We start from the raw sequence: 17696 nt of genomic DNA on the forward strand, positions 1-17696 counted from the left end.
GATGGAGGGAGACCAAATAAACTTCGTTTCATCCGTCTGATTCACGTTTTCCCGTCCTCGTTCACCCTCACTTTGCCCACGGTGCTTTCGCATCAACATGTTGGACACCTGCCTCTTGACTCCTTGTCCCTCCTGGTTCTCCGGAGGTCGAGCTCCCATTCGAAGTCGTGCTTGCGAGGATCCCAAACGGCGAGCTCTGTGCTGCTGCACTTCCTTCCTCCGCCAAAAATTTCTTCCCTGGTATCGGAGTCGCATTTCGAGAAGAAGATGCAGAGGAGCGAGAAGGAAAGAGAGTAGGAGGTGCGAAAGACGTCGGTTTTGGACCTGCTGCGACGGAGGAAACGGTGTAAGGAGTTCTTCGAGCGGCTGCGTGAGATAGCGGTGCTGAATTCGTGCTTAGAGGGTACGTCGATGAAGTAGAGGAGTTGGATTGGGAGCCTTGAGCCCAAGGCGCTTTCAGTAACCCTGAATCGTCGGAGTTGCCGTCTTGTTCGGAATCCTCCTCCTTTTCGTCGTCGTCGTCGTCTTCCCTTCCATCTCCCGTACTCGGCAACTCTTCTCCCGTATCCCTGTGCCTCCATTCCCTTAACCCCCCAAATCGCAGATGTTGCACGACCGGAACTTTCGCCAAAACTTCTTCGCGATACATTTTCCACAACCCATTCTCGACTTTGGCCCAATTCGGTACGGTCGAAGCGATTTGATGCAACAGAGGAGAGTGCTCAGAGAAGGGACCAGATTTGAGAGCGTGAATGTGGAGAATGGAGGAGGGAAGGAGGTAAGAGTTGGCGAGAGGAGCGAGAATTCGAGGTTGGAGAATGTGTGAAGGTCGCAAAGTGGGATGATCTGCACATTGCAAGACGTCAGCACGATCGAGCTCGAGTATCAGGAATGCGAGGAGAGAACGCAACCGATGAGCTGAGACGCGCCGAAGAGATAACTCAAATGTTGGTGATCATCGAGACCCCAAACTCCCTTACTCCCCGCCGGTTCGAGCTTGAAAACCTTCTGCAACTTTCGTACAAGATCGAGATACGACGCAAAGATGCGCAAGACGACGGCTTGATCGTCTCGAGGCGACAGGATCCCGATGAGTCGTAACGCAAGGAGCCAGAGAACGAACGAGAGCTCGTGACCCGTTCCGTAATCGAGTCGAGGTCCAGACCCGAACGAGGTGATGAAGTTGAACGATAATTCTGGTAGTATCGAGGAGCTTGCTGCTGCTGAGAGGTCGGAAGAAGTTGCAACGAGCGAGTTTTGAAAATCGTCGTTTCGCTAAATATTCAATAAGAATCAACAATCGCAAATAGAGGTTGATTCTGACCGACCGACGACTTACTTGCTTGACCTTGATCAGCCAATCTCGGAATGCCTTGTTCCCGAATCGTTGGGGAGTCGTCTGGAGAGGAATGTCGTCGATCCAACCTTCGGCTTCCTTCAAGAATGCAACGGATTTGCGAGTGACCTGAGCATCGAGCAGACATGAGCTATGCCTGATCACGAGCCGCACAGCAGTGTGTAAAGACGATTGAGACTGACCTCACTCTCGAAACATTCATCTTCGATCTTCGTCCCACGAACGGAATGACACAGTTGAAGAGTGTAAGCTTCTAGGTCTGCATAAGCTCTAGACGAGAACCAAGGCTCGAGATCGGCCGCCGTGAAGATCTTGCGCTTCGGTTTTGATGAGATTGTTGAATCAGTCGGGAGGGGCTTCACGGGAAGCGGAAGTGGTACAGGGAGGTTGCTAGGCATATCGAAGGTTATTGCTTCGTGTCTGTCGAGTCTCTAGAGCGTGCGAGCTTTCGGGCGGTGATGGGAGAGGGAAAAGAGTTTCGCAGACTTTCTCCGAGTCCGCTTTCTCTTCGAGCTTCGCTAAGGTACAGCTCTCTCTGCTCGCATCCCGCGACAGCTCAGAAGAGTGCACACTGTTCGACGTACGATAGAGCGAAGGCCGGAACAAGGACACCGCGGATTGCCAAACGAGGTGATTTCAATGTGTGAATCTAGAAAATCCTCAATCCACTAGCCTGTACCTCATCCCGCTCAACTCCATTGCCCTCATCCTCTCCGTCAACATCCATGTTGTTCGTTGTTGCCCCAGCAGCAGCCGCACCAGTGAGGGACCTGCCGAGCAGAGAAGCGAAGAGTTCGTCGATTTGCTCGTCGTGCCAAGTAGCTAGACGCAGAATCACATGGAAAAAGTCAGTACAGAGAAAGAGGCCAGCGACGTCGTCATCAAGGAAGTTGGGAGAGTGCAGACTCACCAGCTTCGATAGGGATCATGAAATTTTGGATCTTCTCGTGAACGTGATAACTACGATGCGGCAGAAACGCAAGGTCAGATCTGAAGTATATAGACGAGACGGGGCGAGAAAGTCTAACCGGATCTTGCGACCTTTACTCGCGCGAGTATCGACTTGTTTCTTGACTTTCTTCCCTCGAGCCGAAGCCAATCTGAGCGTATTCATCGTAGCATCATCTGAACGAGTGAACGCCGGAGGCTTCGTCAGTCATGTATTCTATACGAGGACAGAGGAGGAAGGGCACTCACCGAGATCCAACATTCTACTTTCGACGACTTCCCTCAAAAGTTGCTGATAGAAATCGTTGTCATCGAAACATTCCTCATCAATCTCTTTCCCCTTCTCGCCCGCCGTTGCAGCATCTGTCGAAGATTCTCCTTCCAGCGGTACGAGCCCCTTCCCGCCTCCGACAACTTTCCCCTCTCCTCTTCGCACTCGAGTTCGTTTGATCAACCTTTCCCGCTCGGTGGACGACAAGGAATGATCGATTTGCGCCATCGAGTTTTGATTGATCGCTTTGAACTTCTTGGACGAGGAAGTGAGTGATTGACCTGAAGCGGCGAGAACTTTATCCGACCACTTCGTCACGGTTTGACGGAGGAAAGGTTCGATTCTGTGAGCTCACTCTTTTCGTCAGGTTAAAGTGGACGAAAGAAAGACCAGGTAGAGAGATAGCTCACGTAGTTTCGAGTTGTGCGAGGTCTTTCAGCGTATCGAAAGTCCAATCATCCGTGTCTCCTTCATCAACAGCTCTCCGTTTCCTCTTCCTACTCTCCCCAAATTCGTCCTCTACTTCAATCTTCTCGTTCTCCTTGATGAGATCTTGACGAAGTGAGAAGAGCTCCTCACTGAGAGAAGCGAGTTCGGAGAAAGTTTGTTGAACTTCGGAAGTAAGGTCGGGGTGAGAGAAAAATGTAGGGGCGAGGAAAGGTTGAGGCAGGAGGTTTGCTGCTGCAGTAGCTTTTTGTAATCGAATACGAGATTCGAGGAGATTGTCGCAGAAAGCCTGAAACGGAGAAGCAGATCGTCAAACCTCGAGAGAGAAAAGGCAGCCGAAAAAATGGGTACTCACCAGTTGCTTCTTAACGTCTCGTCCCTTTTCGACATCTGCACTCGCGGCTTGCTTCAACTCTTTCATCATTACTCGTTCGTCCTGCTGTTTCGCCGTAACTTTCTTCGAAGGTTTTGTCGAAACTTCTTCCTCCTCCTCCTGTTCCTCGTCGTCTTCCTCTTCCTCGTTGTCAAGGCCGTTACTGTCCTCATCTTGCGAGTCTTCCTCTTCCTCCTGATTCGAATCCTCGTCGGTTCCAGCAGGGCCGAGCAAATCTGCGAATTCTCCCTCGTAAACCTCTTCCTCCTCCTCATCGTCCTCGCCTGCATTCCCGCCTAGCTCACTCTCCTCATCGTCTTCATCTTCATCATCGTCTGAACCGTAGAGAGCTTTTCTGGAAGCTTTCTTTCCCTCGTATTTCGAATCTACGATCGCTTCTCCCTTTTTCCTCAATCGACTCTCGCTGTTTCCCGATCCCGTTTCGAGTCAGTTGTAGCTTCCAAATGCATTGACGAGTGTCTCTTACTCACCCAACGTCGACATAGTCTGCTCTCGCCGCTTCTGAATCTTTTTGATCTTCGCTCTTCTCGGCGTTGTAAGTCGTGTACGCCTCTTCCGGATCAAAGTCTGCAGCAACGAGCTTCTTAAGTATAGTCCAGGAGATTCATAGGAGCTTGGAGACAGACCTTGAGGAGCTGGTTGTTGAATTTGTGCCAATTGTTCAGCCAAAGTCATGCGTTCTGCGTGAGAAAATGTCAGCACGGCTAGCGAGAGCTTCTAGGTTGTAGACTGTACCCACTCGACATGTTTGGAGAAGCCTGAAAATGGTCAGTGAACTGTTTTGGAAAAAGAAATTTCGATCTCTCTTTCGCTCTTCTCGCTCAACACGACCTTCAGAAAATGCAGTCAACCGCCATGAGATCGCTGTTGAGAAGCTGTACCCGTCAGCTAGCGACTCGATCTATCCCGCGTCCTTCACCTTTACCTCGCCTACTTCCTTCATCTCTCTCCTCCTTCCCTTCCTCCTCACGCTACTTATCGACCTCTCCCTACCGCTACGAAGCACCTCTATCGACCGGTACACCCATCGGACGGATAGACCGCAAGCTACGGATCATTTTCACCTGCACAGCCCCGATTCCCGAGGATCCTCAACAGACTCAGATTGGAGCTCCTGCGAAGCCTTGTGGACATAGGTCGAGTCATGAGTTCTCGAAGAGGAGTTACGATAAGGGAGTGGTCATTGTGCAATGTCCTGAGTGTAGTAACCGTCATTTAATCGGTAAATTCACTCTCTCTGTCTCTCTCCTCTGTCTCCTAGGTCGATAGCTGACTCTGCTTCATGCTCGACGACCACGTGCAATCAACAGCGGATCACTTGCAATGGTTCTCACAAACCCCTTCTCCTCAACATCCGACCGGACAACCGATTGGGAAAGAAACTCCACGAACAATCGAAGATATCATGAGGGAGAAAGGGGAGCAAGTCAAGTGGATCGACGAAGGTGATCAGGGAGCGACGTTGGAAGTACCACCGCCAGTTGAAGAAGCCGAAGTCGACGGAGGAAAGAACTAAGATTCGCAAGGGCTCATGAGGAGATTGTAAATAGGATGAGAACGTCGGGGACGGTCGGGGAAAAGGGTCAGAAGGCGAGCTGCAGCTGGACTGAATTCGAGGGGCTCAAAACGAGCGAACAAGTACAAAGGAAGTGTCTATCAGATTTTCGCAACTTCTTTTTTGCATCTTTTCCGAATCGTTCTTCAGACTTGTCGAGAGACTTTGCCTTGCCTCGTATCGCAACGCTTCGCCCCTTGCTGACCCTTGCCGAAGACCTGCGTCTACGCACTTGCGACGTTCGAGATTGACAGTCTCCCCGCTGCTCTCGCGGTTCGCTAGTTCGATCTCCCGATATAGACGAAGGCGCGCAAGTTGCGAGATAACGATGAGATGGAAATGACACAAGAGGAGAGGAAAGGTCAAATAGAGATCGGCGAAATACAATAAAAAGTAGACGGAAACAGTACACAGTCATCCTCATCAGCGCTCTCTCCATCTCTATAGCTGCAAAGGGACAGGAAACAAGAACGGGGAACAGGGATCAGGCCTTGACCTTTTTACTCTTGGATTCTTCGCCGTCTTCGTCTGCCTTTCGCTTCTTCTTCTTGTCCTTCTTCGACGGTGAGGCTCCTTCAGCTCCGGCCTCAGCAGCAGCTTCAGCGGCCTTCTTCGCTTCCTTCTTTAATCGTTTACGTTCCTTCTTAGCAGCCTAGAGAAACAGGGGATCGGTATCAGTGAATGCGAAAGAAGAATCAGAAGATAAATAGAGCTCACCTCATCGTCACCCTCAACCTCACCAATGACGACTGACTCGTCACCAGCGGCAGCAGACTTCTCACTCTTCCTTCGTTCCTTCTTCTCCTTCTTCTCTCGTTTCTTGCGTTGTTCCTCCGTCTCCTCGACTTGCATCTTCTCAACACCTTCCTCTCCACCCTTTCCAGGCTCGACTCCAGTCGGTACGAGACTGACGGAATCAGCACCGGCGTTGTACGAAGCTCCGTTCCCTGAAGGTTCGTAACGTTTTTGTTTCTCGCCTCCGTTCGCTTTCGACAAGGATCGGAGAGAAGTGTGACCGATTCCAGCTTCGAGTTGTCGTAGTCGAGATTCGAGTTTCGCTCGGTTCTCGATACCGATGGTGGCGGCTTCTGTGCCGGATTTCGTGTCGGCGTCGGCGAGAGCGTCGAGACGAATGGAGAGAGCGGCTTTCGTGGCAACCATACGAGCCATCTACAGTATGAAACGAGCCAGTCAGTGAAAGCTCAACGCTGATCAGAAAGAAGTGAAGACGGACCTTTCCCTTGAGTTTTTGAGGAGCTTGACCGACGAGGGAAGCGTGGAAGATCAAACCGTATTTCGGGGTATCGTGTTTCGTCTTGAGAGCACGGAAGAGGGCCTTCTCAGCACCGAGGATTTGAACAGTCGAAGCCGGGTGTTTCGCGAGCGACATCAAAGATCCGGCGTGAGCGATCAATCGAGCACCGACGAGTTCTCCAACGAGGGCGGTCAAGTTGGGCGCGATCGCGGCCATACGGTTTCGGAGGTATTCGTAAAGTTCGGTACGGTATTGAGTGATGGAAATGACTTGGTCACAGAGGAGATGAATGTGGTCGAGATCTTGTTCAGAAATTTCAGTTCCCATCGAAACTCCGGCGGCGGATTTGAGGGTCTCTTCGAGTTCTTCAGGGAGGACGTGCGAGAAATCGGTAGTGTTGTAGTTCGTTCGGAATCCCATGGCTTTGACGACTTTGGCGTAGGTGATGTTTTCGGTAATGATTTTGCCCATCTCGGGGAAATGCCATCCGTACCATTCCTATTGAAGATCGATCGAGTCAGTGTCTCCTACTCAGGAAAGTGCGAAGAGACTGATCTCACCTTGACCCTCATCGAGTAAATGTTGATTTCCTTGTCGAGATCATCGAGAAGGGCGATCGCTTGAACGACCATCGTGTCGACCTTGTCAGGCGAGAACTTGAGCTTGTAACGGGAGAGCGAGTGGGAGAGACCGAGTTCCATCGTCGAAAGGTCACGAGGGTCGATATCGCCGAGAAGGGAAGAAAGTTGTTGACGGATTCCTCGGTAGAGGTCTTGAGTAGTCGAGTCGGAAACGACAGAGATTCCCTCGAGCTTCTTTTGAATGGCACCAGCTGTGTATCAGGAAGAGGAAGAGGGAGGTTAGCGAGGTTCAGAAAAAGGAGAATTTGAAGAAAACGTACCCAATTTGGGTTCCGACACCGCCAATTTCTCGTTCTTGAGCTTCTTGTTTCCGGTAACTTCCTCGGTAAGGAACTTCTTCAAAGTCTTGGAGACTTTTCCCTCTCCAATCGCCGTCATGTCCTCTACAGCGGTCGCGGTCGAAGTGAATCGGTGGATCGCTTGGAGTTTGACGCTGTTAACGCAGGACGTTCCGAGAGGTCAGCTAGTCGTTCTTTTGTGAGAGTGGCTCGTACCGTTGTTCCCCAGTGAATACATGCATCGACTTTCTTCCGTCAGAACTTGAACTGCCTCAATGCTTCATCCCAAGTCTACTCTGACTGCCTGAATCCACTGTAACGAGCTTTCTGAACCCCGTTTCCATATTTTCCACTACTCTTGTGAGCTGCAGGATGACGGCTTGAGGCGAGCTCGAAGAACGAGAAACTTTTTTCTACGACTCCTCGGACTCGCTGGGCGATCGAGGACGGTTGTGAGAGGATACTAACAGGTTGTTGGCACCTTCCTCGGTCTCGAACTGCTTGTGGAGGTCCTTGTCTTCGAGTTTACCATCTTTAATCTTGAAGAGGGCGAGTCCGACGGCCGATTCGAAAAGTACGAGCATCTCTGCTGGAAGGGACTCCGAGTCGACGGAGTTACTGAGAGAAGGGGAGGAAGAGAAGGGTTGCCGGGCTAAGGGACTTGAAGGGACGCTTGGGAAAGAAGAAGAGAGGAGGAGGAGGCTATAAACTTCACTGTAATCCGCTCCTTACACCTTCTCTCACTCACTACTCGCCCCCTTTCGACCACGATGAGTTTGTTCTGTTCAATTAGTGGACAACAACCTCTGAAACCGGTGGTATCGGTCAAATCTGGTCAAGTATTCGAGAAGGAATTGGTCTTGAAATACTTGCGCGACAAGGACTCGAAGGATCCGATCACTGGCGAGACTTTGAACGAGGATGAACTCGTAGATATCAAGACTGGTGAGCTACACTCTCCCCTACTGTATCGGTTGCTGGCGCGAACGAGTTTGGAAAGGGACAACTCGTTGTCGCTCTCATCTCCATCTCGTCCCGCTCTGAGTATACGTTACTGACTGAGCTTTCATGGTGTAGCTCCCTCTGCTCCTACGGCTCCCCCTCGTGCACCTACTTTCACTTCTGTCCCTTCCCTCCTTCACACTCTTCAACAAGAATGGGATTCCACCATGCTCGAATGCCTCGAACTACGAAGACAAGGTGCAGAACTCCGACAAGAACTCTCGCACGCCCTCTACAAAGAAGACGCCGCGATGCGCGTGTTGGCCCGAGTAACGAGGGAACGAGATGAGGCGAGGGAAGCGCTCGCCAGTGTAAAGGCGACTCTCGGTCCGGCGTTTTCGAATGGTGCTGCAGCGGGTGGGGACTCGGAGATGCAAGGTGTCGAACAACCTCAGGAGGAGGAACCTTCGGGACTACCAGCCGATGCCAGGAAACGAGTAGAGGAAACAAACGCAACGTAAGCTCTCTCGTCTGTCTATAGAGGTTATCTCGAGACTGACTAGTTCGCGATACAGTCTCTCGGCGACCCGCAAGAAGCGAAAGCCTGCTGCCGATGCCGCCTCTCCCGCCGAAATGAAAACTTACACCGAAATCTCGACCATTCCCTCTGTTCACGGCACCAAACCCCCTGGAGTTTCCGCTCTCGCTCTCGCCAAAGATGCTACCGTCACTGTCACTGGAGGGTGAGCTCGCGAATTTAGATTGATGATTCAGCTGCCTGAAGACTAATCCCTAATTCTTCTGAGCTCCACAGACTCGACAAGAACGTTCTCCTTTACGATCGAACCACCTCGAAGATCCTCGCCACTCTCAAGGGACACACGAAGAAGGTCACCTCCGTCGCCGCTTCCTCCTCTCTTACCGAGGAAGGTCTTCCTTCGTTCGTCGTCGCTGGATCCCTCGACAAGTCGGTTCGCGTTTGGGCTCCTTCCGGCGGTAAATCGGTATACGGCGTAACGGGCAACATCTCCCTCGGTAGCGAAGTCAACCAAATCTCCCTTCACCCGAGTAACTCCCTCGTCGGATCCGCTCAAGCCGACGGTACCTGGGCGATCCACGACCTCACTCCTTCCTCCGGCAAACCCGCGACTATCCTCACCGGATCTCTACCTGAAGACTCCGCGTCCGGTACCTCGAACACTGCGATCTCGTTCCACCCTGACGGAGTCATCTTCGCCGTCGGATCTTCAGATTCGAAAATCCGAGTCTTCGAGACTCTCACGGGCAACTGCGTAGCAACTTTCGACGGACACTCTTCCGAATCCGACGTTGGAGAAATCGTCAGTCTCGCCTTCTCGGAGAACGGATACACTCTCGCCTCGGCCGCGAAAGGTTCGAAACAAGTCAAGATTTGGGATCTTCGTAAATTGTCAAACTCGGCGAACATCGACCTCGAATCGGACGTACAGGTCACGGCGCTCAAGTTCGATTATTCGGCCCAAGCGCTTGGGGTAGCAGGAACGGATGCGAGGGTTTACCAGAACAAGAGTTGGGAATTGTTACTCAAGAGTGAGGAGAACAGTGATTTGTTGACCGGAGTTGACTGGAGTAAGGATGGAAAGGAACTCGTCGTTGCAGGAATCGATCGAACGATCAGGATCTTGAGTGCTGCCGCTCAATAGAGGAAGTATTGTTTGAAGAAACATGAAAATTAGTAGTCACTCTCCCTCCGCTCCCTCGTTCTCTCTATCCTCTAAAATTGTTTACTGTTTGTTCCCCCTCTCTGTACTATGCTACTACATCTCACATACGAACCCAAGAAACCGAGTTTTCTCCTTGCCCGCAGTTCCATGACGCCGACCGAATTTTGTCGAGAAAACTCGAAAGTGGGGAAGAGCAATCTCCCAGAGTTCCCAGCTGCTCTTCCCATTCCCACGCCCTTATTCCACCATGACTTCCTCAGCATCAGGATCAGAAGGAGGTGAACCAGTCCTCGTTTCGCACCCTTCTTCGCCGATTCGAATGAGTCCTCCTTCTCTCTCCTCGACTACTTCTCGTCAACCAGAACCTCAAGTTATCGCCGATACCGATTCGAGACATGTCACGGCACTCTCTCCGAAGGCACCAGAGAATACGACGACTGGAATAGGTGCAACTGGACGAGCCCAACTCGACAGACTCACGACGAGTTCAGTTCTGGGTGGAACGGAAGCGGTGGTTGGTCCAGCTCATGGTGAAGCACCGGAATACGTAGCTACTTTACGGAAACAAACTTCGATCGGCGGAGTATCAGCAACAGAAGAAGGAGGAGGAGGAGAGAACGATGATCACGAGACGAGCAAAGGTCCGAAATGGTTCAAGAAAGTCAAGGATGGAGTGTCGAGTATCAAGGAAAAGGCAGCTTCGTCTTCAGCGAGTATGAGGGATCGTTCAGATTCGGCGAGCGTTCATTCTTCGTCAGGAGGTTTCACTCGCGATAGGACTCACACGAACGATTCTCGACTCTCAGCTGCTGTTCCTGATCGAATCATCACCGACGAGCACGGCAACCCCGTCCCCGTTCATGTTGGAGGCGCAGAAACTCCACCGAGTGGATCGTTGAATCAAGCTCAAGCCGTCAAACGAGACGATTTCGCTCAACCTGGAGTAGGAAGTTTGGCCGATAGTACGACGACGAGTGTGAAAGAGAAAGTATTGGAGAACTTTGCAGTCGAGCCTCGAACGAGTCAGGAGAAATTTCACTCGATGTTTAAGGATATTTCGAACCGAGAAGAGTTGATTGAAGGTGAGCTCTTTCTCCTGTCTGAGTCAAGTGCTGGACCTGTTTTGATGACGTCTACCTTGCCTCAGACTACCGCTGCGCCCTCGTCCGCGATATCCCGGTCCAAGGCAAACTTTACCTTTCAGAGCACTACCTCTCGTTCCACGCGGCCATTCTCGGTGAGCTCTTATCCTCCGGCCTTCTTTTTACCAAAAGCTAGCTGACTCTATCGACGAATGCACCGAATACGACAGGTTGGGAGACGAATCTAACGATCCCTTGGTCGGAAATCGTGTCAATCGAGTGAGTCGGGATGGGCTCAAGTCATTGTTTGTCACGGTCTGACTCGGCTTCTTCTATCTCACAGGAAACGCATGACGGCAAAGGTCATCCCAAACGCCATCGAAGTTACCACTCTTCATGCTTCGCATACTTTTTCCTCTTTCCTCGCCCGCGACGCCGCCTTCAAGCTCATTGCCGAAATTTGGCAACATGTTCACCCAGGCGAGAATCTCGCTCCCGACGGCGACGCTACCTCGACACCGTATGCCGCCGAACCCGACGTCGACGTCAAGAGTCAAATCTCGTTCGAAGACGAAAAAGGGGAGAAGAAATCTCACAAGTTCAAGACTGGTATCGCCGCGATCAAGAATCACATCCGATCTGCTTCTATTGATACTCGCAAAACGTCGTCGTCACCTACCGAAGCGGAGAAGGTTAAACGACAAGCTCAAGCCGGAGGAGGAGGTTCAGGAGGTCACGCGGCGACTGTTTACGATGGACCGGAATACAAGAACGAGGCACTCGATTGTATCTTGCCGACGAGTCCGGATAAAGCTTACGAGTTGTTCTTTGCGAACGAGGAGTTTTTGAAGAAATTCCTCGAGGAAAAGGAGAATCTGAAAGGTACGTTCCGAGCGTTGCAAGTTTGCGATTGACTCAACTGACCTCAGCTCTTGCATCGTCCATAGAAGTCGATATTGGTCCTTGGAAAGCCGTCGATGGCGACGCTGCCGCAAAGGACGACGATCACGCTTTGAAAGAGCGGGACATGTCATACCTCAAACCCCTCAACGCCCCCGTTGGTCCTAAACAAACTCATTGCATCATTCACGATAAGAATGTGAGTATCTCCGTTTCTCGAGACTGGAAATTTTCACTAAGTCGAGACAAACAGGATCAAATGGATCCGGAAACGTGCATTTCGAACTTGACGACGACGAAGACGCCCGATGTACCGAGTGGTGACAATTTCTCCACTGTCACTCGCTCAACATTCACCTGGGCTGAAGGAGGTGGAACACACGTCAGAGTTACGACCGAGGTTGAGTGGACGAAGGTGAGCTAATTCGCACTGACTCAAGTTTCTCGCTGGCGACTGACTCATCCGCTCACAGGTGAACCGCATGCTTCGTGGAGTTATCGAGCGAGGAGCGATTGACGGACAAAAGACGTACCACAAAGATCTCGAAGAAGCCGTTCGAGCTCACATCGAAGCGAACAAGGACGAATACGGAGTCGAAACTTCTGGAGAACCACCTGCGCCGAAACCCACAGCGACGTCTTCCTCCTCCTCTGCCGATTCCGGTAGTTTCCTCGACATGCTTCCTGTCTCCCCAACTGCACTCTTACTCGTCCTTGTCGTTCTTCTCACAATCACGAATTTCTTCACCCTCCTCTCTCTCCGTCATCAAGCCGCCGCCGCTCGTTCAGTTCGAATCGGTCACCCCGCAGAAGTCGCAAACGCCGTCTCTCGAGTACTCGGAGATTTCAACTCGCTTCATCAACAACGCGCGGCAGGACCCTCTGGGCAAGGAGTCGCGGGAGAAGTCGAACATCTCAAGAAAGTATTGGCTGGACTCGAATCGCATATCTCGAACATTGCGGGACAAGTATCGAAGGCGGTAGGACAAGTGAAAGAAGCTTCGGATCGAATGGAAGGAGTTAGAGCTATGCTTTAGATCGTATTGTGGAAAGATAACTTATTCTATCTCATCGCATCGCATCGTGAGAGCGTTGAGGTCGTAGCGGGAGAGGGACGAGATGCTGAGAGCTTCGAGACGTTGTCTCCCTTGCTATCGAGCTTCGACCGGCTTGACAGACCGCTGAGTCTTCTCGAGTAAGCTTTCGTCGAATTGGGAGGGAGAAAAGGACGAGTGACTCGAGTAACCCGATTCAATTGTAACCGACTGTCTTCAGAGACGTTGTTCTCTCGTCTCAGCGAAGAGCAGTACTGTATGATTCTTCGTTCGGGACGAGAAGAGTTCGACGAAGAGGCGCTCTCGACTATGTGCTCGCAAAGTGAGAAGTGAGAATGGTAAAGAGTAAGCGCATGAGTTGCAGCTCAATAAGGTGTCAGATAGAAAGAGCAAGAAACAACAAGATAAGGATTGAAAAGCGAAAGGAAGGGGGATCAAGCAGAGGGAGAGAGAGAGTTTATTGACGCTCTCCTCGAAGACGACGAGCGAGTTGGATGTCCTCTGTAAAGAGAAGTCTGTGTCAGATCAAAAGCATCCAGACTGAAGAACGATAGGGAGTAAACGTACTGGGTTGGATAGTGACTCGCTTGGCGTGGATCGCGGCCAAGTTGGTATCTTCGAAGAGCGAGACCAAGTACGCCTCGGCGGCCTCCTGTAAAGCCATTACAGCGGAGGATTGGAATCGAAGATCGGTCTTGAAGTCTTGAGCGATTTCACGAACGAGACGTTGGAAGCTGAACGACAAACGAGAGAGTGTCAGTCTAAGAGTAGAGAGGAGACAGGGAGAGAGAAGAGACTAACGGAAGTTTACGAATCAAAAGCTCGGTCGATTTCTGGTATCGACGAATCTCACGAAGAGCGACGGTTCCAGGACGGTAACGGTGAGGCTTCTTGACACCTCCAGCAGCGGGGGCGGATTTACGAGCAGCTTTGGCGGCAAGTTGCTTACGAGGAGCCTTTCCTCCGGTAGATTTACGAGCGGTTTGCTTGGTACGGGCCATTGTGTTGTTGGAGAGTTTGGGGTGAAAGTTGATCGAGAATGTAGTGGTGATGGAAGTGGAAAGAAGGAGACGATCAATTCAGCCCTCGGAGTTGAAGAGAGGCGCGTGCGTTGTTTGTCAAGAACTAGGTCGAGGTAGAGTTTTTCGAGAATGCGTACTTGCGATTTGGGAAAATTCGACCTCCGCCTAGTTCCTACTTCTGTGTTGGAACAAACAAACACTTTCAGAAACGCGCTCCTCCTTCAAAAGTTCAGCTCCCTCTCTGATCTCCCCTCTTCTCTTCACTCCACACACTTTCGACTTTTAGTCAACTCTACTCTCTCTTCTCTCTCAAACCCCCACCACTCAACACACTCTACTCAATCATGTCTGGACGAGGAAAAGGAGGAAAAGGACTCGGAAAGGGAGGAGCCAAGCGTCACCGAAAGATCGTTAGTCTCAAGAGTCTCCTCTCGCTTCTCGTCGCGACTGTTGACTGACTCGTTCTCGCTTCATTCAGTTGCGTGACAACATCCAAGGTATCACCAAGCCCGCGATCCGTCGTCTCGCTCGTCGTGGAGGAGTCAAACGTATCTCTGGTTTGATTTACGAAGAAACTCGTGGTGTACTCAAGATCTTCCTCGAGAGTGAGTTCATCTCTGCTCTATCCACCTCTCAAGCGTGTTTATTGACTCGCTTTCGACGATCATTAGACATCATCCGTGACTCTGTTACCTACACTGAACACGCCAAACGCAAGACTGTCACTTCCCTCGACGTTGTCTACGCTCTCAAGCGAGCAGGCAAGACCTGTGAGTCACTCTTTCCTACCTAGTCTGACGCTCAAGACCTCGATACTGACTTGAGTTTCGCGATGCAGTGTACGGTTTCGGAAACTAAGATCTTCGTCGTCGCTTTCTCCTCTCTTCGCTTTTTCTACATCCCCTTCGTTGTCGTTACTACTACCTTCCAGTGTGCTGCAATGTCTCTGCGCCACTTTCCTCTACCGCTCGCGAGTCCGTTCATACCGGCGACAAACGGAGAGACAAATTTAGCATTCACGAAGCAATCAAGCGCTCGGCTTGTTCTCGATGTTGCAACGAGCCATACGAATCTGATCGCTCCACTCTCGCCCTTCAACATTGCGAGTAGATCGACGGACGAAGTCATGATGAGACGATCTCAGTGAGTCTCTTCTTTCTTCCTCTTCTCCCTCAGCGGCCGAGTCTGATGCTGTTGGCTGGTATTTGTGAGCTATAGATCTTGCGTCTCGGTTGTTGGTGAGTTGTGCAGAGCGATGAGCTGCAAGTCCGATGGATTTCCGCGGTGAGGCTCGAGCCTGCGAAATCCTGAGCAAACGCCCTCCATCTTCTCTTCCTTTCTTCCTCTCTCACTTCGTCCGCTTTCGCTCCCCTCGACAGGCAGAAGAAGAAGAACCGGAGGAGGCGACGGTCGGACCTCGTTCGACGAGCAAGGTTTGCTTCTTTCTTCCTTCGATCTCTCTTTTCCCCCTTCTCTTCCTTCTTCCTGTCCTCGTCTCGCCGCTGACTTTCCGACAGCTACTCAGACAACACCTCACAATGCCCCATCTCCCCGACGAACTCCTCCTCGACCTCTTCGAACTCGTCCCTTCCCGAAACGATCTCACCCAAGTCTCGTATTCGTGCAAAACGTTCGCAACTGTTGTCAAACCCTTAATCTACTCCCACGTTATGATTGAGGACAAGAAACAATGCGAAAAGCTACGCGCAATCAACCAAGAAGATGCCAAACTCGTCAAACACGTTTCAATCATGGGAAACTTCAATGTAGTCTGGTCCTCCAACGTCGAGGAGTTGGTCGAAGACTTCGCGAGGTCGTCTCTGGAGGATGATTCAGACGAAGGCGAGTCGACAGGAGCAGGACTCTGCAGGGTTGGTGCTGGTACGGTGCAAGGACTTTTGGAAGGCAAGCTGTTCAACGCCGAAAGTGAGACCTCAGTTATTCTCGATAGACTTTCGAGCTTACTAACAGAGCAATTCTGCTGATAGGTGTCGAAAAGATCGTCGGAAGAGATATTCAAGAGAACCCTCACGTTGAGCTTCGCAAGCCCGTCATCATTCCTTCGATCCTGAAGAACTTTCACACTCTCTCCATCGCCACCCATCGCGGGGCAGCGCGACTCTGGACGGCTGTTCTTCGAAAAAGGCATCTCCCCTCGCTTCGTCGCCTCGGCATCCACGATGTAACGGCCTACAATGTCAGTTCTGTAGGAGGACGAGGACGTCTCGCGGAAATTGGAGCGACAGAGTCGGTCCTCGCACAGACAGATCTACTCGATCAACTCCAAATCCTCGCTTCTCCCGTATACGGCCCGTTCCTTCGCGATTACCCTCAATTGGTTCACCTCGCCATCGTATCCGGGAAACTCGGTGTGTCCGATAGCATCAAGTACGCCACTATCGTCATGGGGAGCCACTACAACGACTTAGTTGACGAAACCGTCGTTCAACGTCTCACGTCGATCATCGCTGAACCCGATAAGGCGATCAGGCTCGAGTACATCTCGGTGGCAGGCTACATGAAGTCCTTCTCGAACATCCATAATAGGCCACAAACAATCAGCGCTCAACCCACGGGCCAGGAGGAAGAGGACAAACAGGAGAAGCGGGAGGAGACTGAGTCGAAAGGCGAAGAATCGACTCAAACGGACCTTATCGATTCACTCTCGAGCTTGAATCTTGCGGACGGATCGGTCCCGACGGATCTGGACTCGGCGGAAGGAAGCCAATGTCAGTGAGTTACCTCAGTCTTCCTTCCACTTTTTCTCGGTTCGGGAGTCTGACGACGCTCAACGGTCCATCGCGATCGTCTAGGACTCACCCGTCATCGGCAGCAACTGCTGAACCGCTTCTACCTACCCCTCGGGAACTTTACAATGCCTTGCTTCAGTCCGTACCTCACGTTTACGCACCCGTTCCCCCAGGGATCACCGCCTGGCTCGATGAAGATGGCCGAGTCCGTCCCGAACACATTCAAAGATGCCAAAACTACTTCTTGAACATGTGGGTGGCGCGGTTGGTGTCCAACGGCCACGAGCGACGTTTGAGGGACGTCGGTATCAGTCTTAGCGAGGTATCTGCGAGCTTTCAAGTCGGTGCATTCGAGAAACAGGCTTGATTCTTGATATCTCTGAGCCCCCTTGAGACTGTGTCAGTAGAGATTGAAGCAATTTGTTCACGAAATCGATTTATGTCCCCTGTCGAAGTTGAGACGATACGAATTCTTTCGATCGAGCTCGATCCAATTCAGGGAAGAGAGAGGCGTAAGCGGATCAAGGCCAGTGAGATGGGAGAGTAATGTTGTCGAGCTCGAGAAGTCGAGTTAACAGAGAGATGTTTCTGAAACTACAAGGGAATGAGCGACGAACGTTCCAGGAAAGAGGTTCTTCACTCGAACTCGTACCTTGTTCCCGCAGATGAGGCTTCGCTTCTGGGTCACTCAGTAACCCGTTTGATCTCTGTCGATTTATGGGGAGATGAAGGAAGCCTCCTATTGAACATCCTTCAGAATTTGTGTAAAACCATGCCAAGGTTTCAAATTCAGCTTCCGCGTACTGCTGCGAACGGATGCTGAGCTTGAAAGAGGGACGTACCATGTTGATCTTTCTCGACTCCTTTTCCGTTCCTTTCGCCTCCCACTCTTGTGATCTCTTCGCAACAGGAGCGTTAACCCGGAATAGTCACTTCTCTTTGGTTCCGGCTGGCGCTCCAGCTGCAATCAGCGGGAATGTCGCCGTGCGATGACAGAAGAGCGCTCGACTTGACTCGAAAGGCTTCCGTGCGAAAACGACGAAAATGTGCGATAATAACGACTTCGAATCATTTGCATAGTGCGATAGCGAATACA

The 17696-nt window shown here is 51.4% G+C and overlaps 9 protein-coding genes across 9 annotated transcripts; 5 read left to right on the forward strand and 4 right to left on the reverse strand.

The window, feature by feature from the left end:
- Nucleotides 1-67: 67 nt before the first annotated feature.
- Nucleotides 68-1755, reverse strand: JCM6883_001463 (serine/threonine-protein phosphatase 2A activator; the record flags this gene model as incomplete). The annotated part of the gene is made up of 4 exons (XM_076629057.1): nucleotides 68-846; nucleotides 912-1275; nucleotides 1340-1465; nucleotides 1540-1755. 4 exons carry the CDS (start codon nucleotides 1753-1755, stop codon nucleotides 68-70), a joined length of 1485 nt encoding a protein of 494 aa, XP_076490704.1.
- Nucleotides 1756-2006: 251 nt separating this feature from the next.
- JCM6883_001464 (AATF family protein) lies at nucleotides 2007-4092 on the reverse strand (the record flags this gene model as incomplete). Its single annotated transcript, XM_076629058.1, has 8 exons — nucleotides 2007-2179; nucleotides 2268-2317; nucleotides 2386-2482; nucleotides 2555-2919; nucleotides 2987-3312; nucleotides 3379-3820; nucleotides 3888-3984; nucleotides 4044-4092. The coding sequence occupies 8 exons, from the start codon at nucleotides 4090-4092 to the stop codon at nucleotides 2007-2009; spliced, it is 1599 nt and encodes a 532-aa protein (XP_076490705.1).
- A 165-nt stretch (nucleotides 4093-4257) lies between these two features.
- Nucleotides 4258-4933, forward strand: ZIM17 (Zim17p; the record flags this gene model as incomplete). Its single annotated transcript, XM_076629059.1, has 2 exons — nucleotides 4258-4639; nucleotides 4728-4933. The coding sequence occupies 2 exons, from the start codon at nucleotides 4258-4260 to the stop codon at nucleotides 4931-4933; spliced, it is 588 nt and encodes a 195-aa protein (XP_076490706.1).
- A 523-nt stretch (nucleotides 4934-5456) lies between these two features.
- On the reverse strand, nucleotides 5457-7730 carry NOP58 (RNA-processing protein NOP58; the record flags this gene model as incomplete). Its single annotated transcript, XM_076629060.1, has 6 exons — nucleotides 5457-5624; nucleotides 5690-6142; nucleotides 6207-6725; nucleotides 6788-7059; nucleotides 7129-7301; nucleotides 7615-7730. 6 exons carry the CDS (start codon nucleotides 7728-7730, stop codon nucleotides 5457-5459), a joined length of 1701 nt encoding a protein of 566 aa, XP_076490707.1.
- A 186-nt stretch (nucleotides 7731-7916) lies between these two features.
- JCM6883_001467 (pre-mRNA-processing factor 19) lies at nucleotides 7917-9770 on the forward strand (the record flags this gene model as incomplete). The annotated part of the gene is made up of 4 exons (XM_076629061.1): nucleotides 7917-8091; nucleotides 8224-8605; nucleotides 8664-8831; nucleotides 8903-9770. 4 exons carry the CDS (start codon nucleotides 7917-7919, stop codon nucleotides 9768-9770), a joined length of 1593 nt encoding a protein of 530 aa, XP_076490708.1.
- Nucleotides 9771-10038: 268 nt separating this feature from the next.
- Nucleotides 10039-12810, forward strand: JCM6883_001468 (GRAM and VASt domain-containing protein; the record flags this gene model as incomplete). The annotated part of the gene is made up of 7 exons (XM_076629062.1): nucleotides 10039-10873; nucleotides 10939-11028; nucleotides 11104-11152; nucleotides 11217-11755; nucleotides 11821-11972; nucleotides 12027-12188; nucleotides 12247-12810. 7 exons carry the CDS (start codon nucleotides 10039-10041, stop codon nucleotides 12808-12810), a joined length of 2391 nt encoding a protein of 796 aa, XP_076490709.1.
- A 475-nt stretch (nucleotides 12811-13285) lies between these two features.
- JCM6883_001469 (histone H3) lies at nucleotides 13286-13829 on the reverse strand (the record flags this gene model as incomplete). Its single annotated transcript, XM_076629063.1, has 3 exons — nucleotides 13286-13329; nucleotides 13396-13562; nucleotides 13630-13829. The coding sequence occupies 3 exons, from the start codon at nucleotides 13827-13829 to the stop codon at nucleotides 13286-13288; spliced, it is 411 nt and encodes a 136-aa protein (XP_076490710.1).
- Nucleotides 13830-14194: 365 nt separating this feature from the next.
- Nucleotides 14195-14708, forward strand: JCM6883_001470 (histone H4; the record flags this gene model as incomplete). The annotated part of the gene is made up of 4 exons (XM_076629064.1): nucleotides 14195-14260; nucleotides 14329-14455; nucleotides 14522-14620; nucleotides 14689-14708. The coding sequence occupies 4 exons, from the start codon at nucleotides 14195-14197 to the stop codon at nucleotides 14706-14708; spliced, it is 312 nt and encodes a 103-aa protein (XP_076490711.1).
- A 680-nt stretch (nucleotides 14709-15388) lies between these two features.
- On the forward strand, nucleotides 15389-16967 carry JCM6883_001471 (uncharacterized protein; the record flags this gene model as incomplete). The annotated part of the gene is made up of 3 exons (XM_076629065.1): nucleotides 15389-15776; nucleotides 15839-16583; nucleotides 16664-16967. 3 exons carry the CDS (start codon nucleotides 15389-15391, stop codon nucleotides 16965-16967), a joined length of 1437 nt encoding a protein of 478 aa, XP_076490712.1.
- Nucleotides 16968-17696: the final 729 nt, after the last annotated feature.

The sequence above is a fragment of the Sporobolomyces salmoneus genome, assembly GCF_050403485.1.
Source record: "Sporobolomyces salmoneus JCM6883 DNA, S_salmoneus_JCM6883_v1_ctg4, whole genome shotgun sequence".
NCBI lineage: Eukaryota > Fungi > Basidiomycota > Microbotryomycetes > Sporidiobolales > Sporidiobolaceae > Sporobolomyces > Sporobolomyces salmoneus.